The sequence below is a fragment of the Sminthopsis crassicaudata genome, chromosome 2 (genome assembly GCF_048593235.1).
Source record: "Sminthopsis crassicaudata isolate SCR6 chromosome 2, ASM4859323v1, whole genome shotgun sequence".
NCBI classification, from domain to species: Eukaryota; Metazoa; Chordata; class Mammalia; order Dasyuromorphia; family Dasyuridae; genus Sminthopsis; species Sminthopsis crassicaudata.
Window position 1 is genome coordinate 363,916,037 of NC_133618.1, and position 26,317 is coordinate 363,942,353.

The 26,317-nt window shown below is 37.8% G+C and overlaps 2 protein-coding genes across 3 annotated transcripts in view; both read left to right on the forward strand.

Annotated features, from left to right (window-relative positions):
- The window catches only part of RAD50 (RAD50 double strand break repair protein), an 81,949-nt gene extending 80,891 nt beyond the window's left edge, over nucleotides 1-1,058 (forward strand). For both annotated transcript variants that reach the window (XM_074290985.1, XM_074290986.1), the window contains one exon: nucleotides 734-1,058. In XM_074290985.1, coding sequence (XP_074147086.1) covers nucleotides 734-920 — 187 coding nt within the window. In that variant the 3' untranslated portion in view covers nucleotides 921-1,058. The remainder of the gene's footprint in view (nucleotides 1-733) is intronic.
- A 12,421-nt stretch (nucleotides 1,059-13,479) lies between these two features.
- IL13 (interleukin 13) lies at nucleotides 13,480-25,866 on the forward strand. Its single transcript, XM_074290987.1, has 4 exons — nucleotides 13,480-21,804; nucleotides 22,704-22,754; nucleotides 24,519-24,620; nucleotides 24,886-25,866. Exons 1-4 carry the CDS (start codon nucleotides 21,658-21,660, stop codon nucleotides 25,051-25,053), a joined length of 468 nt encoding a protein of 155 aa, XP_074147088.1. The 5' UTR covers nucleotides 13,480-21,657; the 3' UTR covers nucleotides 25,054-25,866.
- The last annotated feature ends 451 nt before the right edge of the window (nucleotides 25,867-26,317 follow it).

The following is a 26,317-nucleotide window of genomic DNA, read 5'->3' on the forward strand; positions in this document are numbered from 1 at the left end:
GAGTGAGACCAAGCTATGAGTTAAATGAAGCTGGATAATTAAATGTCTTTTTTTTTCCTCCTAATCTCTTCATAATGGTTAACATTTCTGGGCCAGAATTGCTGGAGTTGGTGACTTAATAATTTTTGAGGCAACATAGTAAAAAGTTGTATTTGCAGTCAGGACACCTGGGTCCCCTTGGAACTGCCACTTAGTCCTTGGGCAACTCAGCTACCTGCCTCAGTTTCCTGTGTTGTCAAATGAACTATAAGTCTGTGATCCTAATTTGGCAACATCCTTCAAAATGTAATACAAGGGTTCTTCATCCCTTATCCTCATCTTGGCTCTTATCTTACTCTGTAGAGACAAGGACCCCCATCTTTCTTTCTAGCAGGAGAGACTGAAAGACATTAGTTGGGAAAACATGTAGTTGTCTTCTTTCACACTAGTACACTTTGTGAATAAAAGAAAGGCAGCCTGTTTTTCCTGATATCCATATAATACAACAGATATTTTTTCAGGATTTTAATATTTAATCCCTCAAAGAGGTCACATTTTCTTAGCAGCATGAGGCACTCAGATATAATATATCATAACATGTAGTTAGAGCATTAAGAAAAAAGTCTGTGAAAGGTTGGAGGGGAGACATTATTATTGACTTGACATAGCAGAGAAGAGGCTTCTTGGAGATGCAATACATGCTGTGGAGAAAAAATTCTTGTATCTTCAGTAACATGTAAATATTTCTTTCCAGAATAATAAAAAGTCGTTCCCAACAACGCAACTTCCAGCTTCTTGTGATCACTCACGATGAAGACTTTGTAGAGCTTTTGGGTCGTTCTGAGTATGTGGAGAAATTCTACAGGATTAGAAAGAACATCGACCAGTGCTCAGAGATAATCAAATGTAATGTCAGCTCCCTAGGTTCTTATGTTCATTAAAGTCTTTCTAAGTAGCTCTCTCTTTGAGAGTGTCTCTGAGGTGGAAGCAGGAATGACAAGAGCCTGCTAGTTGCCTCAAGACTTCTGAACATTTCTATGCAATTTGATTGTAATAAAAATGACAAGTTTAATTTCAAATGGTATTTGTTTTATTTTTAATTCTTTGAATGCTTCATTGGGATTTTAGATATGCATGTGTTTGCTCTGGTAGGTAAGAGAAGCAGTAATATGTGACACACTGTGTAGAGTGTGAGGTAAAGCTATCCCCTGGGAGTTTCTAGTTCCAACTTTGTCAGTAACTGTGTGGTTTTAGCAAAGAAGTCCCTTCCTCTCTCTGAGCCTCAGTTTCCTTGTAAGTAATGTGGGTGTTCTAAGGTCCTGCTTACCTCTGCCAGTGAGGTTTTTTTCAATTTTTTGAATTAAAATGATCCAGTAAGAAAGCGCTTTGAAAGTAATCAAGTGCTGTGGAGTTTGTTGCCAGTTTGCTGAACTGTTTCCTGAATTAGGAGTCTTTGTACTTTTTCAAATATGTGCTGTTGTCTCCATGTACGACGTATGTATATAGCTGTGTAATAGGTGTTCAAAGGGACACAATAGAATCATATTGTTCTTGGCAGGAAGTAGAAACCATCCTGTATACCCTAGTTACCCAAGAAAAGAACTTCCCTCTTGGGAGGTACCCAACTTGTGGTCAAGATCAGCAGTAGTTTAATATACTAAAATAGTCCTGAACAACTAAAATTATATAATATAACACTATCAAAAACAACTTCATTAGTTGATTCCAACTGATTAAAATGTATTTCCTCTTCATTTAAAGTGAAAACCAGAGGAAGAACTATTATGGGGCACCTCAGCTAGGCCCCTCTGCTAATTACTATGTGGCAGGAAATAACTAAGATGTGTATTATTTAGAAAACACCATCCAGGATCTAGTGCAGGAGTTGTTAACTTGGGGTCTGTGAATTTCCTGCAGGTGGGGGTGGGTGGGAAGTATATAATTTAATAATTGCATTTTTAATAATTTTTAAAAATAATTTGATAATTGCATTTTGTTACAATTAATTTCCTTTGTAATCCTATGTATTTAAAAACAATCTGAGAAGGAGTTTTTAGGCCTCACCCACAGCCAAAAAAGGTTAAGAATTTCTGATCTATTGGAATCTGATTAAAGGATTCTCTCTGGCTTTTCCCCTCTTTTAGCTGCTATCAAATGCAGCCCTAATCTCTAGTCAAAACTTCATTAGACCATTAGAGGTATTTATAGAAGAAATGTGCAAATTTGATTGTCATGGCAAAAAAATGAGAATATTAAATAATTTATTTTAAGCAAAGATTGCATATAGGACTTAGAATTGGAAGAGATTTTAAAAGATCACCTAGTCTTAATACCCTCTTTTTAAAGATGAGGAAAGTTTTCCAGAACTGGAAAGATCAGGTGACTTCCGGATTCACACAAGTAGCAAAGACAGGATTCTTAACCATCTTTATTTACCTCTGATTTCTTTTTGAATTTCTGCCTATCCTTTAAAGTCTAATTCAGATGTTAGTTTTTATCTCTCCAGTGCCTGTCAAAGAATTCTGCTTATAATATGCACATGGTTTTAAATAGAACAGATTTGGCTGCCTTATTTCTTGGCCGTGAGTCAGAAATGTTGAAGAGGTCTGCCCTAATCTTTCAATCCCTTTCTCTATAGGAAAATAGGAAGCTATTTATAGAACAGTAATAATAGCTGGGGACTTCTCCCCAGTTTTAAGAAAGATATTGGGGCCAATTCAGTAATTTTCAGGTTCTTAACCAGATTTATCCCACTTGTGAATGCAATTCCTAGATTCCCAGAAAGAAGGTACAATAGGAGTTCTGACTAAGTAGAAAACCAAGGCTGAAAACCTGCCTCTGATACTTATCACTTTTGTGACCTTGGACAGTACTTTAACTTACTTGGGCTTCAGTTTTCTTTACAAAATGAGAGTTGGACTGGGTGGCATCTGAAATGATCCTGTAAGATTTCCTCTGCTGTTAGAGGGGTTGAGATGGCAACTACCAGTGAAGCATCTTTTGGGTTAATTCTGTGGCCAGTATATCTCCTTTGACAGAGGAAATTACTTAATTTAAAGAAAATGCCATCATTTTGAACTTTAATTCATCATTTGGCTGTTTAAAAAAAATTCCTAGAAACAAAATATCTGTGGGAGGATTTTCGTTTCTTAGCCAGTTACTGGTAATTTCTCACATGTGGAAAAATCAAGTCCCAATGACAGCAACACCCTCACTGCCTACTCCATCTCCATCTCCACCACAACAAAGTGACCACATTTCAGGCTTATTGATCTAGGTGGTGCCATGGACAGAGGAAGACCAACACAGTTGTGATCAGCATCAAATATAGTAGGTTAGGAAGGCTTGATCACCACGTCTTTTTGGATATTCTCCTGGGTGTTTGGTCCAGAACTCTCACTTGGTTCTCCTACCTGTCTAATTCCTTAATTTCTTTAGCTAGATCATCTACCTAATCACAGGTAGGACCCCACAGCTCTGTTCTAGGCCCTTTTGTTTACTCTTCCAGCTTCGCAGTGATCTATTAAGGTCTTTTGAATTCAATTATCATCTTTAGACAAATGAGAACATTCATAGCATAAAGGGTGTGACCCTAGAGTCAGAAAAGACATGGATTTGAGACCTACCTCATGTTTACTATGGCAACCTCTCTGCTACTCAGCTTCCTCATCTCTAATATGATAACAGTAATATTTCCAGGGATATACCATTTGCAAACATTTATTAAACACTATGTGCCAAGTACTAGGATAGTAAGACAAAAAAATTATACTTGAATAGGATAATGTAGATAAAGTGAAACTATATTTGCTCCATATGGCTGTAAGCTATTATTATAATTATGAATCAGATTCTATATCCAGCCCTTTTCTCCCCTGAGCTCCATTTCACATAACCAATACCCAATGGTCATCTCTAGTTGAATATCTTGAAAACGTCCTCTTTATCCCAAAAGCTACTCTTTTCTAACTTCCTGATTTTTGCTTTTGAGAGAAAACTTTCCAAGTTCTTCTGATTTAGTTTTTCTGAGTGGATGGAGAGGATAGAGAATTAAGTTTTCTGACATTTATTTATACCTTATGTGGATACAGCATTTTGGCTCACACAAAGCCTGATAATAGCAAAGTTCTTGGCCTGATGACATGGGGACATGCAGGGGAGCAGTAATGTGGTTAGGATTCTTCGGTGGGGACTTCCATTTATCCGTCAGCCAGGTTTCTGAGTCAATAGTCTGGATGTACATTTCAGAAATAAGTGTACTACACAGTCATAACCAGATAGGAGTCTCATAATTCTTTCATTCATAGGTACCCATGCTAAAAGTAAAAACTCAACTATGTGATTACTGGACAACCCTGATTGATATTTCAGGGAAGGGATGACATTTTTAAAGGATAAAGGAGGAATGGCTTTTGTATGGAGAACTCATACTGTCTAATAATAAAAAAGAAACTAATGATAGAAAAGAGGGCATATTGGGGGAAGGAGTGGTCAGTAGCAAAACGCTTTTGAATAAGGAAAGGATAAAAGGAGAGAATAAAATAAATGGAGGAAATACAGGTTAAAAAAAAAAACCTATGTAAATTTACCATTTGTGTGCAACTGTATTTTTCTGAAATGTTCCTAATATAATTTTTTTTTATAAGAACTGATCGAATCCAACCACATTCTCACGATGAAGAAGAGCCTGATAAATATGGGTCTGAGATTGCAGACCAAGGACCATGAATGGAATAGGAAATCTAATCATACCCTGCTGAATATTCTCTTTGGCTTCTGTCACTCTCTTGGCTTTCTTTCTTCCCAGCTGACTAGTTTGTTTGTTTTTTTTTTTTTTCAGCCTATCTGCAATCACACACCTCTAGGCTTCCAAACAGAGCTCTGTCCTTAGCCCTCATCTAATACCCCTTAATCATCCCTGACCCATCTTGTGTAGTCAATTGTTCTTATGAATGTGACTTGATAAACTACATATACAAATTCATTTTCTTTCCAGAACTCCAATATTGCATCACCAGTTGCCTCCTGGACATCTTCACCTGGATGTTTCACTAACATCTCAAAACTCAAAATTGTCCAATTTGGATTTTAGTTCCTCTCTACACCCCTTCCTCCAAGTCTGCTCCTCCTAATTTTCCTATTCCTATCAAGCCCACTATCCTAATCACTCAACTTTATAATCTTAGAGTCATCTTTCATTTGTCTTTTTCATATCCAATCATTTTCTAAGTCCTGCAAATTCAAATTCCACAATTAGAAAGGTGTCTCTCCCCAGCATATGAAGAGTTTTCCCATCAGAATGGGCAGATAAGAAATTTTGTTTCAGTGGCTATGAGGACAGGTGAAATAGATGTGCATGTTTAGAGATCCCGAGATCATCCCGGACCATTATTTTCTGCCTCCAACTGCTGATTAATATGTTTTCCTCCCCTCAGCTAGCCCTTGAAATGCCAGCTCTCCAGAGAGGTTACCAAATTGATCAAAGGAAATTGTTATTTTGGTTATTGCTCCCAATATATGAAATTCTTGTGTCTACTATCTTTTCTCCATCCTGTAAAGGCTTATCCTTAGAAATATAGTGTTTATTGTCTAATGGGGAGTGGGGGGGAGAGGGCTGCTTTAAATCTGAAACAAATGGTAAGCCACAAAATTCCTCCTAAAACCCCAGATTTCTCTTCCTTCCCAAATTCCTCCTATCCTTAAGTCGTGTTCTCATAAAAACATTAGAGAAATGAGAAAGTAGGCATATGAAACATTAGTTATTGAGATCTTCTCAATTGCCTTCTATAGTACTGTCTATGGTGTCTTTAATAATTTGATATCTTTCAGATCTTTCTACATTTGAGTCTTAAGGACAATTTATATGTCTTCTGACCCGTTAGCTGGAATTTCCTTAAATCTTGGTTTTATTTTAAGGAAAAATGTGCAACCACATTATTGGCTACTACCTAAACTACTGGTGCTAAGTTGTTCTATACATAACAGAGGAGAGAAAGAAATAGACATTTATATAGTACCTACTATGTGCCAAGCATTTACAAATATTATGGCTGAGTATATTTCACTTTGTTGTTTAGTCATATCCGTGGACTGCTAAATGGGGTTTTGTTGTTGTTTTGGCAAAGACCTGAAGTGGTTTGCCATTTACTTGTCCAGTGTGTCCCCATTACAGATGAACAGAGGCAAATGGGTTAAATAATTTGCCCAGGATCACACAACTAGTAAGTGTCTGAGATAGGATTTGAATTCAGATCTTCCTGATTCCAGTGTGATATCCACTGTGTTACCTAACTGCCCTGTTTCATACTTAGCTGGGCTCATATCTTCAAATAGCACATTGGGATGGGCACTGAAGACATTCCATTATGGCAGATTGCCAAAGCCTCTGCTGACCTCCATGACCTTGGTTCACCCCCATGCCTCACAATGAGGCATCAGAATTGGACTTTTGTGGAAGGCACTAGTAAGATGATTAATAAAGAATCTTACAGATTGGAACTGATAAAGTCAAGGGTATCTTGTCTCATCTCTCAAGTGACATAAATCCCAGCCATGCATGCCATTACTCACTTTTCTTATCTCACTAAAGCATCAACCTAGTATGTTCTACCTACTCCTTTGCTGGTCAGTGATACCTTCAGAGCTTCAGCCCACAAGTGTGGGTATGTAACTCAGCCAGGGAAGTCCCACACAATGACCTTTGCTTAACGAATTAAGAGCAGGGGACCGTTTCATTTCTGTAAAATCTCTGGAGAATTTTGCAAGGGGGCCTAAGCTTGTGGCAAGCACATAAATGCTTAGTGAGTTGAATTGGAATGGATTGTTTATAAGGATTATATATGTTTTGTACTTGTTGCGTGGTTTCCTGGAAATTGTGTTCAAGTCAAATATATGACAAAAATTTTCCCAAGAGATTTTTGATAGAATAAAGCAATGCAACACAGTACAGTTCAGTACAGTAGAATACACATTCAATACAGTGGGTAGCTAGATAACTCAGTGGATAGAGCGCTGACACTGGAATCAGGAAGACCTGAATTTAAATCTAGCTTTGGAACTAACTGTGTGACCCTGGGCAACTCATTTAACTCTGACTCAGTTTCCTCACGTGTAAAATGAGCTAGAGAAGGAAATGTCAATGCTCTCCAATATCTTTGCCAAGAAAACCTAAAAGAGATCATAAAGTATCAATTATGACAAACAATTCAGTAACAACAATATAGTACACTTAATACCAACTTATTAAAGACCTACCGTGTTTCCCCGATAATAAGACCTATCCTGAAAATAAGACACCCACATACTCTTTAATATTCCGCTAAAATAAGCCCTCCCCCGAAAATAAGCCCTATCGAACTTACTATGAAAACGGTCATCATGGTGATCCCCTGCGCTATATGCTGCGTAGCGGTACCTTCAGTAAGCAGCGCCGCCCTCCCCTCCCGGGTGAAACGCACGTCGCGCTCCGAGCTGCATCCAATCAGAGCTGCAGCAGTGAGCGCGTCATCCTCTTCTTCCCTGGTGATTTGCTTGCTGGCGCAAGACATCCAGGCTGGAATTCAGGGTATGGATACTTATGACGATGTTGTTGAAGAAGATGACATGATCATTATTGAATAAAGGTAAAAAAATTTTTGTTCACATTTACCTGTTTATTAAAATTGCTGTCAATGTTCATTAAAATAAGCCCTCCCCTGAAAATAAGCCCTCTGGTGTTTTTTAGTCCCAAAAAAATAATAAGACAGTGTCTTATTATCGGGGAAACACGGTATTATCAACAGCACACAATGCTGTTACAATAAATCCTAGTTCCTGTTCCCATGAAACTTAGTCTGAAGGAGTTTAGGATATATACACAGATAAATATTATGCACATTATATAATTCCAATCCAAATACAAAAGAAAGCAGCAGGTCTGAGAAGGATATTTACTATTGATTTGTTAAGACTTCTTGAAAGAAGTCTTCTAGATTGGAATTCAGTAGACAAAAGGAGTGTGGAAAGGCATTCTAAGCATATGGAAGAAGGTAATAAACTACATAGAGGGGAGATGAGGATAGGGGAGAGGCAAGCAGCAGTCCAGTATACTTAAGACATAGAAAATAGGAAGGCCATGCTGGGATCAACAGGAGTGTAGCAAACTGATAAGAACATGTGATTAGGCCATTTGAGCGTGGGGCCACAGATTCAGAGCTGAAAAAAAGTCATCTTCTCCAGCCTCATTTTTACAGATGAATAGGTAAGGAATAGAAAAGTTAAGATACTTGTCCAGTGTCATACAGGTAGTAAGTAGCAAAGAAGTCTTTTGTGACTTTCCCTCCAGCACACTGTTCCATATTGTTTCTTTAAAACTCTGAAAAGAGTTACTAATAGAAATCAAAGAATGCCCAAGGTTCTACTCTATACTCATCGGATTGGTAAATTGACAAAGATAAATGTTGAGAGATTATGGAGAAACAGATACATTAAAGCACTGTTGGTGGAACTGTGAATTGGTCCCGACACTCTAGAAAGCAATTAGGCAAAAAAATTTATAAAGGCAAAACTCACTTTGACCCAGTAATGCTAATGATGAGGTTTAGAATTGGGGGTACCTAAATGAAATTAGGTTTAATTGAGGTCTGTGTCAGGTTCAGGGTACAGGGAGTCAAATAGAGGTCCTTTGCAACCCCTTTGGATTCGGCGCAAGGATACAGAGTTAAATGAGGTCTAGTGGTGGCACAAGAGTCCCCTGTAAAGGAATTTACACACCCGAAAACCTAGATTGATAAAAGAGGTTTATTATGGAGTTTGGAAGTAAAGTCTAATTAGTAAAGTTGAAGGCAGAGATAAAAGGTACCAGAACTAGGGTTCCAGTAGGCAGAGATCCTGGGCATGCCAGGGGTAAGGCTGCCATGTTTGGGACCTCTGCAAAGAGAGGACTCCAGCTTGGTCTTTTATAGCTAAAGGGGCCTGTGGATAGAGTCCCATGTTGGCTCCTGGCTGGGTTTCAGTAAGGGCTAGAATTTGCTAGGTGGGAGTTGGGAAACCTGAGCAGATCATTAGAATGGGGGCTGGGACAGCCCAAGTTGGCTCAGATCCGATGGGGGCTGGGAGAGCCTGGATATCTCCTATTGGAATTCAAAGGGTGCTTTTGACCAGGATTTGTGAATCAAAAGTCCTAGCTTCTTCAGCTAGGAAGGGTTGGGAATCAGAAAGGAATAAATTAATCTGAAAGGACTAGTCTTAAAGGGACCACAAACCACATCACTAAGAAACCTATATTCCCAAAAAAATGAGAAAAGAAGGGAAAAGGTCTATATGAAAACTATTTATAGTAGCTTTCAGTGAATTCAGTTTAATAAACATTTAAGTGCCTGCTATGTTCCAGGCACTGTGCTAAGTGTTGGGGATACAAAAAAGTAAAAGATAGGCCCTGCTCTCAAGGAGTTTACAATCTAATTGGTGGGAAGGGAATAATGTATACAAAGCAAACTATATACAGGATAAATAGTGAACAATTGAAAGGCTTAGAATGTCTTTCCACACTTCCTTTGCCCATTAAATTTCTATTTTTCCAAATTAGATGCTACTTCTTTCAGGAAGTCTTAATTAATCAGTAGTGAATATCCTCCTCAAAACTGCTGATTTCTTTTGTATATTTTTGTGTATAATAGCTCTTTGTTTTAAACTCATAAAGAGGAATTGGGAAAGGCTTCCTGTAGAAGAAGAGATTAAACTGGTACTCCAGTGAAGGAGAGAGATCATTTCAGGGATGAGAGACAGCCAGAAGAGAATAGAATATCTTGTTTGCAGAAATGCTGGAAGACAAGTGTCACCAAATTGAAAAGTATGTTTGGAGAGCGAGATATAAGAAGACTGGAAAGATAGGAGGGGGCTAAGTTATAAAGAGCTTCATATATCAAACAGAGCTTTTTGTATTTGCTCCTGGGGGAAGTAGGCAGGCACTGGGAAACTAAAGGAGTGTTTATCAACTGGAAAACAGTTGAACAAATTATGGTATATAAATATAGTAGAATGCTATTGTGCTATAAAGAATGATGAATTTGTATGATCTAATGCAGATAATTTGTTATAAAAATAACATTTATAAGACAAACAACTTTGAAAGACTAAAAAATTCTGATCAATGCAATGACCAGCCATGATTCCATAGAATCCGTGATGAAACATAGTTTGACAGAAAATTGATGGACTCAGAGTGCAGGACTAAGGTATATTTTTTGGACATAAAAGGTGAATTTCTTTTGCTTGATTATGCATGTTTACTATAAAGATTTTCTTTTTCTTTTTTTTCTTTTTTTTTTTTAATGGTGGCAAGAGAGAAAGAAACTAGATTTTTTTTTTTTAATTGGAAAATTTTTAAATTGTTGTTGTTGTTGTTGAGGCAATTGGGGTAAAGTGATTTGCCCAAGGTTACACAGCTAGGAAGTATTAAGTGTCTGAGGTCAGATTTGAACTCAGGTCCTCCTGACTTCAGGGCTGGTGCTCTATCTACTATACCAATAGCTGCCCTAAGTTTTTTAATTTTTAAAAAAATTTAATAAAAACAGCCATGGCATCTGTTTGTCTTTTTTACAACACTTTCCAAGGGAAGAGAAAATAATGACATGGAAAGAAAAGGTGGTACCAGATTATGAAGGACTTTGAATGCCATACAGAAGATTTTGAACTTTACTCAAAAGAAACTACTAAAGATTTCTGATCAAACAAGTGGTCTGAGCATGCTTATGTATAAAGGCGTTTATTGTGACCTAAGTATAAAAGATGAATTGAAAAGAGAAGAAAATAGAAACAGAAAGATATGTAAGAAGACTTTTGCAATAGTGAAGGCATATGACAATGTAATAATGTAACAGTGGAAGCCATTTAAACAGAGAAAGAAGAAAGATTTCAATAAATGAAATGAAATCAGTAAAATTTGGTGACTGAGTGAGAGGGGACAGAGAGGAAAAGCTTAATTAAAACTCTGACTCTCAAATGTGGTAAACTAGATGAATGATGGTAGAATGCCATACACAAATAATAAAATCAGACAGAATGGTAGGGCTGTGGTGGGGGAAGATTTTGTTTTTGGAGTGCCAATAGGACATTCAAGCAGGCATGATTTATATGTACTTGGAGACCATAAGGTCATTGATTTAGAATTTGAAAAGGATCATGAGGCTGTCTAATGGGCTTAAGAAATTCACCTCTTTTTGTAGGTAAGGTACCAGGTCCAAGGACGTTATAAATTTCTTAGTCACAGATAGCAAATGACAAGAGTTGAAATTTGAACTTTGACCTCAAATCTTCTAACCCCCCCAAACAGTGTTCTTTTCCACAGTTCCCTGCTGCCTCTTATGAAGATCTGGAACTTGAAAAAAGTCAAGATGAGATATATACCAGATATCATTTTCATGGAGAGGATAGTTGAAAGCACATGTGTGGATAACATTAACAAAGTGTACAATGGAGAAGAATAGGAGATTCAAGGGCTAACCCTTAGGAGCACATTGAGAAGGTCAAAGTAATGTAAACTCTCCCCCTGATCTTTGGTGGGGGGGAAGGGTTGGAAAGGCCCTGATGTAAACTGTGTCCCCTTTAATCTTTGGGGGAAGGGTGGTCCTGAGTTTCAAAACCCTCCAGGCCTTTGGGATGGGTCCCATCTTCCTGTTCATAGGGAAAACTCATTGGAGATCTTAGCCACTCCCTTTTGAAAGGCCAAAACCCTATATAACTGAAGGCCTGTCAATCCATCTCTGCTAATTCCTAATCAGGAATGCCCACTGATTTGCTTCTCAGTGTAAACTCATCTTTGTAAAAATCCTAACAGGAGTTTGACCTCTTAAGGAAGTTGTTTCCTTAGTGTAATAAACCCATTCTTGCCACAAACCTTGAGTCTGTACTCATTGAGGTTTATGAATTCTTGCAAAGCCTGCGACTGGTCAAGTCACCAACTCTGTAGCTTCAGCCTCAGCTGAATGGTACCTCTGTCCATGATATGGTCTAATATTCTTTAGGGGAAGTTGTTCCAAGAAAATGGGAAATTCTTAGGAAATAAAATTCCAAAGCTACAAACAGATTATTCTGATGAAGAAGAAAATGGAATGCTATAAAATAACATATATTTGAACACACATGGAACTTATGAAAACAAAATGAATATAAATTAATAGTGTGGTTCTATAAAAATGGTGTCAACAGTACTAAAGCACAGAATAAATGGAAACCATCAATGAAGGATGCTAAGGATGATAATGACAAAAGGATTTTTCTTTAGATAGGTTAGATACAAGGGATGGAATCTTGGGGTTAGAACTAGAATAAGAGATGAAATCATGAAAATAGAACTATTCGATTCTATTTTCTTTACCCAAGAAGAATGAATTTTAGATTGAAAAGTTTAAAATAAAAACCAGCCACCAGTGAATTAAAATCTAAGACAAGTGAACAAATGGTGAGAGTGCTTGGCAGCACCATTACAAATCAAGTCACTAAGGTAAAAGAAGAAAAAAAAAAAAAAAAAAAAAACACAAGATGATGATACTGAGCAATCATTTGGCAATCATTTAAAAATCATGGAGAGTGAAAGAGGTCCCTCAAATCAGAAAAAGGACAAATGTTGTCCCAGTGATTTAAAAAAAAAAAGGAGATGGTATAGTCTTCAAATTATAAACCAAAGAGCTTAAGTCTATTCTTGGTAAATTCTAGAATCTTTCAAATTTAATTTTTTTTCAACAAACAAAACATTTTCTTTCCATTCCTCATTCCCTTCTCCACTGGAAAAGGCAAAGCAGAAATAAAGCCTTTATAACAAATATGCATAGTCAAGCAAAACAAGTTCTCCCACTGATGATATCCAAAATACTGTCTCAATCTATACCCTGATTCCATCATCTCTCTGTCAGAAGGGAGGTTTTATGCTTCATCTTGTTTCTCTGGAATCATGGTATTTCAAAGTTGTTTGTCTATGTTGTTGTTGTATAAATTATTCTCCTGGTTCTGCTCTCTTCACTATGCATCAGTTCATATAAGTTTTCCCAGATTTATCTGAAATTCTTGTCTTCGTGTCATATAGCATAATAGCATTCATACATTCACACACTATATGTGTTCAGGCCAATTGATATCCTCCTTCTTAGTTTACAGTTCTGTATCATCACAAAAAGAACTACTATAAAGATTCTTTCCTTCTTTCTTTGATGTCTTGAAGGTATAGGCTAGTAGGGATATCTCTAGGTCAAAGAGTATGCAGTTTATTTGAGGGGGGGGAGAGAGTTCCAAATTGTTTTCCAGAATGGGAAGACCAAGTTAGTTCTCTACCAGCAATTCTGTGCCATCACTTATTTTTCCCACTGCTCCTCCAGCATTTGTCATTTTCTCTTTTTTGCCAATTTGCCAATTGCTGATTGGTGTGAAATGGAACCTCAGAATTATTTTAATTTTAATTTCTCTAATTATTAGTAATTTGAAGCAGTTTTAACATGGATTTCTTCCTCTGAAAACTGCCTCTCCTTTGACCATTTATCAAATGGTGCTTTTCTTATATATTTGAATCACTTCCCTGTATATCTTGGAAATGAGATTTTTGTCAGAAAAATTTGCTACAAAGATTTTTCCTATATGCTCTAGAATATGTTATTAAAAGGTTAATTCATAAACATTTATTTAGGAATAGAAGGCAGTTACTCCAAGTCATTATATTTTAAAGAATAAGTTATATGTCTAATAGACAAGTAACAAAAAGTTATTAGTAAATAGTTTTCAAAAGAAGAAAGAAAAACTATCTTCTAACAAGATAAAACTATTAAAAATCACAAATAATCAGAGAAACACAAATTATGTTCATCAAGTTAGCAAAATTAAGAAAACTTATGGAAAGGTTGTGGTAAAAAGGATATCCTAATTTACTGCTGGTGAAGCTATGACCTGGTTCAAATATTAGGGAAAATAATTTGGAATCAACCATGTAGGAAATTTATAAAATCATTCATACCCTTTTAATCAAGAGATCATACTCCTGAGATTACAAGTTTATTTACAGAAAGAAAAGACAAAAATATTCATAGACCCAGTGAATAGACTGAGGACCAGCTAGATTGGGCACCATAGGACTGGAAAACTTCCTGCAGTTGCCCAGAACCCAACAAGCTTTCTAAGACCCAAAAGGAAAGGATTTGGGGCAAACTTCCTCATCTCTACCCCAATCCCTGTTCCCTTGATCCTACCCAGTACTGGCCATCCCTCCAGATTGAATGCTGATTCTTCTTCCCCACACTTCATCATTACCATCAGTGGAGGTAACACTGCTCTACCCCAATCCTTGGGAACAAATAAATACGCATCCTAGTAGTCATTGGACAAGGATATGGCTCACACTGCTTGACTGATTAGGGAGCAATCAAGAACAATTCTTCCAATAAGACAGTGACCTACCTCACCATCTGCCCTGTCATTGCTTCCTAAGGTCTCCTGGGCCTTACCATTTGCAATGCAACTGAACCCTCCTTTGTACATTATCTCCTATAATTAGAAAGTGATCACCTTGCTAGCAGGGACTTCACATATTTAATAAATTCTATTCTATAACAGTACTATTATTTGCAAAAAGATAAAAAGAAACAAAATACATATATCCAAAGCAGGGAATGGCTGGACCAATTATGGTTACTGGGCTGTAAGAACAATGAATAGGAAGAATTCAGAGAACTATGGGAAGACTTGTATGAAATGATACAGAACAAATAAAGCAATGTAAATGTAGTGCCATTAAAAAAAAAAAAAAGATAAGACAAAGAGTCAATTAAGCTCAGATCAAATACAACAGGCAGTGGTGGTAACATACTATCAGAGCAACAGCAAACATCCTTCCTTTCTGTTAACAATCTGCAAGCTACACAATTGGAAAATGACGTGCACGGTCCTTAGCAGTCATGCCATATTAGTCAGTTTTGGTTAACTCTCTCCAGGGAATAATTTTGTAGGTGGTTTTGTTGGGGAGATAGTGGGAAATGTGTTGTATCAAACCAAATGTATCCATAAAAAGAGAGAAAAAAGCAGATGATATACTAAAGTAATTTCATTTATTTGTTTTTAAACAAGATTACTAGGTTGATAGATTAGGGAACTATTATAGATAAAGTAAATCTACATCAGCAAAACTTGACAAATTCTTTATTGTAAAACATGGAGACAATGTACGAATATATGGGTTATATTATACTACAGTTAGATGGAGTTATAATTGATATAGTAATTAAACCCAAAGATTATACAATAATCAACGTCTAGGTGGCTCAGTGGATAGAATGCTGGGTCTGCAGTCAGGAAGACCTGAGTGCAAATGTGGCCTCAGATATTTACAAGCTATGTGACTCTAGACAAATCACTCAACTCTGTTTGCCTCAGTTTCCTCATCTATAAAAATGAGCTGGAGAAGAAAATGGCAAACTGCTTTACTATCTTCGTCAAGAAAACCCTAAATGGGGTCACAAAGATTCAGACAACTAAACAACAACTATGGTGGAATTCTATAGAGAGCTGTCCTTGGCCATGTATTTTTAGTATTTTTATCAGTGACAAAAGTCATGATTGATGAGCTCATAAAATTTGCATATGATAGGGTGGCCAAGCTGGATGGATTTTTCGAAGCTATCTTATCCAACTCCTTTATTTTTGCAAAGGAGAGATTTACAGACCCAGAGATTTTAAGTTGTTTGCCACCAAGGATGTGTTATGATCAGTTTTTTTTTTTCTACTATAATATGACATCTCAAAGATGAAATAAGAGTATTCTAAGATGAAAGTTAAAATTCATATCACATTATCATATACAACCACATTTTAAAATGTGATATAATACGCTTTGAGGTGTTTTGTTTTAAATCAACCTTTTAGTCAACACACATTTATTAAGTACCTCCTGTATTCCAGATATGCAACTAAGATCTAGAAAATACAAAGAAAGGAAAATTGACAATATCTGCTCTCAAAGGCATAGTCAAATGGTACAGGATGAGGATATATGGCAACATAACAATCCCTATAAGGAAAGAAGACGGAGGGGTCTTAGTGGACTGCAAACTCAGTATGAATCAACTGTGTTTTCACACACAGACAAAAACCTAATATAATCTAAGAGATACAAAACTTTTAGAGCAAGAAAGGTGATAGTCCTTCTATGATCCTGGATGTATCAGAATACACCTGGGCATCCTGTTTCATTCCTTAGTTTTGGGTGTCATGACTTGGGAAGGATATTAGTAAACTAGAGGGCTTACAAAAGAGGAGGTTTAGGAGTTAAGATACCATGCCATTCAAGAATTGAGGACTGAAAGAATCTGGGAAAACAGCTTGTAAAAGTGAAGATTTGGGTGGGATGCAATAGGCATCTTCAAATATTTGAAAGGATTTGTGTAGAAGATCAAATCCTGTTAGCCTGCAGTCCTGTTTTTGAACAATGGTCTTCACATCTCATAGAGGGTTGGGACTAAAGGGTAACTTAAAAGATGAAAACTTTTTTCTTTTCTTCTCTTTTTTTGAGGGGGGGAGGGAGAGGAAGTGTCAAATTGCAATGCATCTTATGGTTTACTTTGTGTGATTACTTAAGATAAATTTTTATTGTCATCTTTTGGTTTTATATTATTTATATTTGCCACTAAAGTTCTCCCTATCCACAAGTCATTCCTTTTAATAAAATATAAAGGAAAGTTTAAAAAAAAAAGCTATATAAAACTAAAAAGATGAGAAATTTCAAAGGCATTGGGTTGTTCCATTTCACTCTGCTCAGTCACAAGAGCAGAGTGTTCTGGATGCATACACACCAGTTCACTGTTCCCAAAGCCACATAGGACCTTTTCCACAAAATATGCACCATCATCTCATCCATTCCCTCCCTCTCTCATCCCTTTATCTCATTCCCAAAAGTCCCCTGCCCACATATCCCTACTACAATTTCCCTTTACCACACATTTGAATTAAGATGTAAAATTACTACATTTTATAGTCTACCTCCTATTATATTTCAACTTTATCTTTTAGCAGGAGCTATTATTATTACTTTCTTCTTTCTCTATCTAATTTTTTCAGTCCATTTTAATACCAGAGAGAGCTGTAAGTAGAAATGTTTGCTCCCAGAGTGAGTAACATCTCAGATCCTCAATTGTGGTGAGGTGGGGTGAGGAGGCAGAAATCTTAGTAACACACCAGTATGAGATTAGTGCTAGGGAATAAGGGGGAAGGATTCAAGATCTTTCCTGTTTTAACTAATTCTTGCTAATTAGATGGTGAATTATGTTTCCTTGACTATGTTGAAGGCTTGCAATTGCTTCTAGCACTCTTTCAATTTGATGCCTTGGGACAAAGTCTTACAGCTTATTAGAGCTTTTAAAAAGCATTTTTATATGTCCTATTTTTATTGCAATCACTTATTTCACATGATTTGTCATTGAGTTCACAAAATTTTGACACAATTATTTAATTCATTAGGAAATCACACATTACATTGGTTATTAAGTGCCCCCTTGATGAACACTTCATTTTTCCAAGTACAGCTTTCATTATATTCCATAGATTTTCAAAGGGGTTTAAATCAGGCAAGTTTCTAGATCACTGAAGCCTATTTAATTTCATTTTTGCATAAATTTCTTAACCTTTTGTGACATGTGGCATGACACAAGGCCATATTGAAATATCAATCTAAGGATTTCCAGAATAATTCTCCTTTCTTAAGTATAATAATCATCATAATAATAATCAATAATATAACAATCATCTCATTGGAGACAAGACTTATTGGGCCATTGGAAATAATAAAATAAAAATACTTCAAACAGTTTTAAAAGTGGCTATTTTACAATCTAATGAAGACCAAATTCTGTACTTCTGGCAATGATTTAAGTATAGCTTTTGATTGGGGGGAGGGAGGTTTCATTGCTAAAAATTCCCTTTTTCCAAATTTCAATACTTTGATTTTTGTATTGTTTTGTCCAGAATAAGCATTTTTTTTTCAAAGCAAAGATGATCAGTTCCCCAGAGTTTGGTCTGCTCTGTCTATTCCCAGGATTCAGAGAAATATTCTGAGATGTTTGAGCTTCTATCTCCTCTAATACCCTGGCTCTAGCTCCCACTGAGGAAAGGGGAGGACTACCCTTGTTTGTATTCTTGAAAGCTAATCTTGACCTCTACAATGTACAAACTTAGCTATGACTCCTGTGACTCACTTTCCTGACCTCCACACTGATCTTCTTCACCTAAAATACAAAAGAACAGAGACCAGGAAACAAGACCTTTTCCCAAGGTTAGATGGTTTCAATGGGGAGAAACCCCAAGGCTTCCCACAGTAGAGTATTGTCTCTCACCAGACCACCATAAACAGAGGAGCCATGGATATTCCCCAAGAAAACAATGAAATACAATGAAGTGAAGAAAGATGATGGAAATTTCGATGCTTCCACAACAATCAAAAAGTCTCCCATTGCCCAACTGGTTAGGGGTTAGTGACAGATATCTCTGCATGCACTGTGATCTCTCCTTGAACCTCTGAAACACAGTATCTGAGAAGCTAACTCCTTTGACGTCAAGAGCACAGACAAGTGTAGTTGAGACAAAGACATTTGAACAACACTGTGCAAGAATTAGTCACAAATTCTCTAGCTACCAGGTCTTGCTGAAGATCTTGTTTTCTGAGGATAATGAACCTATTTTTCAGCAATAGTGTGTTAGTTCTTGATATATTTTCTTTTCAAACATACCTCCCTTTGTCTTTGATGAGCCTGGTCCCATTTAGCTTGATGATCCTATACCGATTAGCCACTGTGATATCTCTTGTAGAGATGTGAAACGTGCTCTTTAAAAACTTTTTAAAAATTTAAAAATTTAAGAACTCTTTAGGAATGACAACTTTAAAAAAAAAAAAGTCTACTTGAAGTAATATCCATTCTTTAAAAGTACAGAATTAATGACACAGCAAGAGAGCAAACAATGCAGCACAAATATATGTTTAGGGCACAGAATCCAGCACCTAATTGGCAAGAGAACTAACTAAACTTGGGTTAACCAACTCAAACCAGTTTCATCTGGTGGTCAGACTTCTGAGTCAGTCTAGTATCAGCAGAGATGCACACATGACCCTTGCTTTCACAAAGTGAAACTAATTCTTACTTGTCCCAAGTAATTCACATACTTTGGGGATATTGGAAAGAGGATTTCTATTTGAGTGTAGGGGAAGAGATTAGAGATATCAGACATATTGCCCTAGTACAGAAGAACCAGATTAAAATATAATTTGGAAATTTTTAACAAAATAAATAAAAATATAGTAGAATATAGATAATGTTAATATGTGATTTTCTAAGTCAGTATGCGATCTTCAAGGATCCTTACATAGATTTAGTGATGTGGATTTATGTACCCGATTTCTAATGGAATTTGACATCACTGACCTGGATAGAGAATCCTTTCCAACTCTGAGGTTTATGAGCTTGAGTTGTGATTCTCCTACTAGGTGACCCTTGGAAAACCAGTTAAATTCTTGAAATATCCAACTCTATGACAGGAACAATGATTGCACTGCTGATCTCAAGGCTGAGGTGAGAATAGAGTAAAAAATATTTTGATTTATGCACTAAAAGGCTGCTGCTGAGGACTCCTCTGGTAGAGCTTAGGGACAGGACTAGGCCAGGGGGAGCCACAAAAAAGGAAAAGGCTTGCCATCAGAGAGTTTCCAGTTTTAGCTATTCTTGTCAACTAGGTGCTAAATTCAGTGATTTTTCTAGTTCTAATAGTTGGCAAGTGCCATTGGTACCTTCTCAACTTTGGTATACTCATATATATATATATCGAAAATAGAGGCAACAATATTCTGATTATCCCATATTAATTATGGCTCCAGAGAGAGACTACCTTGGAACCCACTGAGATCCCTATGCCTTTCCCACTGGCAAAAGAGATTGTCCCAGATTAAGCGCATCTCTATGCTGAGGTTGAGAAGATGGCAATGAGTGGACAGAATAGCAAACTGAGGAAAAAACATGTAAACACTAACAATAAAAGGTAGAGAATATTGAAGACAGAAATCTTGAAATCAGCACAAAATACGCAAATATTTTAGGAGGGTTACTCAGGGGAAGTTTTCAAAGGACCAATATGAAAATGAAGGAAGATAAAAAGAAGGTTGAGGTATCTACACACACACATTAAATGGCTGAGAAGGCTGATGTGTAAAGATTACTTAGACTTTTACTGATTATTTTGCAAATGCAAAAAATGAAGCAGGGTCTTAGAAGTGAACTGAAAACTGTTTGAATGTAAATAAACATTTAAGACTTAGGTACTAAAGAACTAGGAGACTCTTGAATTAGCCAGACACTTATTAGTTCTTATTAGTGGCTTATTAGCCACTATTTCCTCATTTGTAAAATTAGCAGGGGGAAGATAGGGTTGGACTAGAGGATCTCTAAAGTCCTTTCTAGCTCTAAATCTGATAATAAGATCTGGCAGGATCCTCAGAAAATTACAGAATCTAAGCGCTAAAACAGACCACAGAAACCCTCTAACCATCTCATTTTGCAGATGAGGAGATTGAGATCCAGAAAGATGAAATCACTGAAGAACTGGGTCTAGAACCAAGATCCTGACTCCCGTCCAAAGCTTTAGCACCATATGAACAGATGCTGTCTCCACCTTTTTCTCTAGGCCTTGTAAGGCAAGAGTTAATTTTATAATGAAAGAGAGGAGTTAGATTTAGGAATGATGAAGAGTTCCCTAACAAAGTTGGGGAATTTCCTTCAAGTAGGAGAAATTCTTTTCCCCTTGTAGTAATTCTACAGTTGTTCAGTTGTTTCTCAGTCATGTCCAATTCTTCATGACCCCATTTAAGGTTTTCTTGGCAAGAGTTTGCCATTTCCTTCTTCAGTTCATTTTATAAATGGGGAAACTGAGACAAACAGGATTAAGTGACTTGCCCAGGGTCATGCATCTAGTAAGTGCTTGAGGCTGGACTCAGAAAGATTAGTCTTTCAAACCCAGCACTTGATTCATTGAACCACCTGAATTATATGCTTCCAATCCCCCAAATGGGTACAGATGAGTGCCCGGAGAGTTCTGTACTAAATGACTTCCCAAGTTTTTCAAATTTATGGCTCTAAGATATGAACTTTATCAGCATACTTCCATAGACACTGAAAAATGCATGAGCATCAATATCTGAAGTTCATGGGTGTAAATTCAGGACCATAAGGTCAAAGTCAGAACAATTTAGACAGGGTAGATAATGTTGACATAAATGGAATAGAAAAGTGGCTAATGATGACACTCTGCTGCCATGAGAAGTCACCCCTTCCAAAGTGGCCCTTCAGTCACATCTCCTAGTGAGGACCTGAGTCTGGAAAAAAGTAAGCGTCACCATGGAAACTTTTTCTTCAAATACCTCTTTCTAATACTTCCATAAGAAATCAAACCCTTTCCTTTATGTGACGCTGGATTTTCCGCAGAGTAAAATCAAGATAAATTATTTTTATTTGAAAAAAAAAAAAAAAAAAAGATGTGGTTTCTAGATTCTCTTTTCAGTTGTCAGAATGGAGGCAAAGGTCACATGTCACTAGTACTGTCTATAAAAGTCACTGTCAGACAGAGGGGTCATCACAGCTTTAGCTTAAGAAGGCACTTTCCTTCCTCCACCAAGTCATCAAGATCAGGATGGAGGTTGCAATAGGGATGGCTCTGTGGCTGAAGGGGATCATTCTTCTGACCTGCCTGGAAGGTGATGTCTCTTCCAGTCCTATCCAGAACGGGACCATGAAAGAAATCATTGTTCAGCTTCACAATCTTAAAAACTCCAAACAGGTGAGTGGCTGGGATTGTATAGAGGAATCTGATCATCAGTAATCAAGGTGGTATTTAGAATATTTAGGATTTAGAATGTGTTCTGTGACTCACCTGGATTGGTATGTTTGGGTCACTGGGAGAAGGCACTCCACCAGGAATAGGGCCAGGTCAATATCAAATGAGTGAAATCACTTTTAGGTAAAAAAGTGCCAACATGAGACAAAGCCCCCACTATGGGAATATTACTTTCCATGTTAATTCTGCTGTAAGAAATCACTGTTTTTGCTCAATTAGCCGATCTAATATAATTAATATTTAAACTCTGGAAAAACTCAACTGGGGATTCATTAAGGTTCCCCAAACAAACTATAGCTACAACATATGAATATTTACTAATTTTTTAAAGTTCCACTATTCACATTGGAAAAGACCAACTGACTGCCGTTGAGGCCATCTGGGGGAAAGATAGAGGGGATTTCTATGGGTTTGGAATGTGAAGTCCAGAATCTTAGGTCCATTAGCTTTAGGATGTATCTTCTTCAAACCCCTCATTTTACAGCTAATGCCCCAAGGTAGGATGTGAATTACTCAAGATTATAGAGTTAGAGTAGCTCAGCCATGGCCCTCTGAGCTAGGTTTTCTGACTTCAAAGTTTAGGTAATTTCCATGGCAAGTTGTGGAGGAGTAGGAACAGGTGGATAGGGGTAATGGTGGGAGCCTTGACAATAAGAGTAGTTAAACAGACAATAACAGACTAAATAATAGTCATTTTCCCACTTCCCTTGACAAAACCAGTTGTATGAGTTGGGGTGAGGGTCAGTCACACTGCTGACTTAGAATGCCTTGGTCAAGGGGCTAGGGAGGCCAGGCTCCATTCCAGGGCATCTCCCAATAGGAATTCTGTTTTATTTCCTCAGCTATCCTGTAATTCAAGTATGGTGTGGCAAGTCAACTTTGAAAAAGAAAAGGTAAGAAAAAGAGATTAAATACTGCCACCAGAGTATCCTTAACCTGTTCCCCTTCTAGTATTTATAGTTTAGAAATATCCTTTATCTGATGTCTTAACTCCTCTTATTGATCAGATTCCTTCTGAGACTTTTGTTGTGATTCAGTCATTTTTTTTAATCATGTCTGACTCTTTGTGACCCAATTTGGGGTTTTCTTGGCAAAGAGTGGTTTGCTATTTCCTTCTCCAGATTATTTAACAGATGAGGAAACTAAAGCAAACAGAGTGAAGTCACTTGCCCAGGGTCCCACAGCTAGCAAATTGCTGAGACCAGTTTTGAACTCAGAGAGATGAGGCTTCCTGACTCGAAGCCTGCTCACTGCACTCTCTAGCTACCTGGTCTCTCAAGGCTACAAAACCCCATAGTGTACATCTCATCTGTCTTACCAAGGGAATCTGTGACAGAATTTCTCTCTACTCAACTCTTTCCTTTATATAAAACAAACTTTCCTCAACTACTGTTATATCTAGCTGAGTCCATGGGATGAAGGCCAGTTTTCAGTTACTGGAACACAGATCCCTCTTAGAAGTTCACTTAATGTTGGCAGACAACTAGCTAGTTTGTTACCAAGATTACCCCCTTAGTTTTTGCACCTGTCTTTCCACCCCTACTCATTTGATTCTCAAGCCTGGAGGCAATGAGGAGATAAAATTATCTATCCAAGTTCCCTGATTTCTAGTAGCAATGGAGACATCCCATCTAATTTAGGAAACATTGTGCCGGGCAAGTCCTGTGCCAGGGTAGAAGTGGAGGGGGGTGGAAAGGCAGGGAGCTAGCTAGGAAGGTAAATAAGGACTCAATTCTGGTAGTGAGAATAAAATATGAGTATCCTGGTGAAGTGGAGGGAGAACCCTCACCACATACAGAGCAGAGTTCTTAGCTAGGGCCCATATAATCAGTCAAACAATCAATCAACATTTATTTAGCATCTACCATTTGTCAAACATTGTGCTAAGCACTGGTAAAGAGATGACAGAAACAAGACATATCAGGGCAACAACCAACCAAGTCAAGTATGACTTCTTTTCTCTTCCACATCAATTTCTTACTGAATTCTTTTTGAGCCAAGTAAGGAGAGAAACTGTAAGGGGCATAGACCCAGTAAGAGGAGAGCAGAAAACCTTAAAAAGAATTATCATTCAACCACTTATTTAAAAAAAAGATAAAGATTTTTTTTTATGCTGTTACCTAACTTGTTGCAATAGATGTCTTCCTGCAGAGTTTCCTGAGGCTGCAAAACCCTATATTGTATATCCCATCTATCTTACTAAGGAGATCACTGGCAGATCTCTTTGTCTCTGTCTCTGTCTCTATCTCTCGTCTCTCTCCCTTCCTCCACCTGTGTCTCTCTGCCTCTGTCTGTCTCTCCTCCTTCCTTCCTCCCCCACCCCGGTGTGAATCTCTGTCTCTCTCACTCTCTCCTTTCTTTACGCCCCCCTTTCTGTATCTCTGCTTCTCTCTGTCTTGCTTTCTCCCGTCTTCCCATCTCAGCTCTTCTTTGTAAATCAGGCTTTCCTTAGTCAGAAGCACTCAGGGCCATTCTCCTCCCAGTTCCAAGGAAATGGGATGAAGTTGGTTGTCCCAACGATCCAGGAATGATCGAGGGGAAGATTATGCCCTTTGGAAGGCGGTCTCTTTCCCCCACCCATGGTGTCCTCAGGGGGTGCTTAAGAAAGCAAGGTCAAGAAACCAGTCTGATGTCACCTGGGGCTCTTTCCTTCACAGCTTTGCGCAGCTTTGGAGGTCCTAAATAATGTTACCAACTGCCCGGAGATCGATGGGCTTAGGAGAAACATGAACCATCTCCTGGGCAACAGCACTAGGAATGTAAGTCTGCCCAACGCCCGCTCTCATTGCTGGGGTCTGCCTCCCTTCCTTGGGCCGCTTTCCAATGTCCAATGTACTCTGGACCCCAGCCCAGGCCTTCAGGAAGACTCCTTGCCCTCTTCCCTCGGACATACCCAGACCCTCCTGGAAGGCCTACATCGCACAGGGAGGCTGGGAGACTGGGGAGGGGAGGCTCCCAAGCCCCTTCAGCTGGGGGGATGTCATTTCTGGATTCTAACTAAAGGGAGATTCTTCTTTCTTTCAGGAAAACTGTCTCAAGGTTCAAGACACCAAGATCCAGCTGAGTAGATTCCTGAAGGATCTACTCACTTTTTTGCAGAAAAGTAACAGAAATGAAGGAATTTTAAAATCAATTCTGGGAAACTTTACTAAAGGAAGAGAGACTAAGCCCACATTTGCAGAAAGAAGCTAAGAACAGTCATCCTACAGATTAACTTTCACTTTAGGCACATTTGGGTGGGAGGGGAAGGGAGATTTGCTTAGTTTAGCCTTTAGCCTACATCAACACCCATCTCAGGAAAACTGAATTCAAATTACACCTCCCATTCAGGTTCCAAAGAGCTTCTTTATTTGTTCCCAAAGAAGAGGCTCCTTGGAAGCTTATTGAGCCTTAGCCCTGCTCGCCTCTATCAGCTAGGGCAGAGTCTCTAGGTGCTCTTACTTGAAGTTATTTGGAGCATTTAGGACTTGACAACCAAGAATCCTAGCTGACTTGGAGGGGTTTAGACCTCTGTGACTTGGGGGGGGGGGGGTTCATTCCTTGTTCAATTTGGCAACATTACCCAGCACTACCCTCTCCTAGCTGGGCAGTCCAGGAGGAGGGGATATTTTTCTGAGAGGACCCTGTTGCTCTTTAGGTTTAAGACAGAAAGCAACTTAATTACATTTATTCATGTTTTATTTATTTTTGTGTGTGTTATTTAAAGCAACTATTCTTTAGTTTCTTGGAGATGGATTATTTTTGTAGGCCTAGACACAAAGACTCAGCATATGGGCACTAAAGCCAGTGGACATTTATGGTCCCTGACAGATAAGTCTTTACAGTACTGTATTTCAAAACCTGCTACCTCACAGTGTCCTCTGGGTCAAGTGGGGCCAACCAAAGCCAGGAGAAAGACAAAGGGTGGAAGAAAAGGGTGATTAATTAGAGTGACTGACTTTTCTGCCTCCCAAAATGTTATGTGACATTACTACTAAATGATAATTTATTTTTCTTCCATGTATTTAAAATTAATATTAAAATATTAATCTATATTACTGCAGAGTTTATAATATATAGTGGAACAATCAAGAACACAATTTGTAATGTAAATAAGGGGTTTTAGTTAATCAGTTATTTTATTGCCTGTGTGAAACTAGAAATAAAATAAACAAGTGGAATGAAACCTCAAGAAAAAAAATCCTTTTCAAGGGTGTTGTTATTGTGTGTTTTATATGAAGGACTTTCACTCTGTGGAGAGCTTTGAGGTCCTCACAGATGCTGAGAAGGGATACTAGAAGATGGAGAAGATGTAAGGTTGACCTAAAAAGGAGAGTCACTGCAGGAGACCCTCAGAAATAAACTCACCCCCAAAATGAAAAGGAGAGAAATGAAAGGGGTTACCCAAGATGGAGGCATGGAAGTGGAGGAGAAAAATCCAGGGAAAAAAGTCCTGGATATAAAATCTTTAACACAT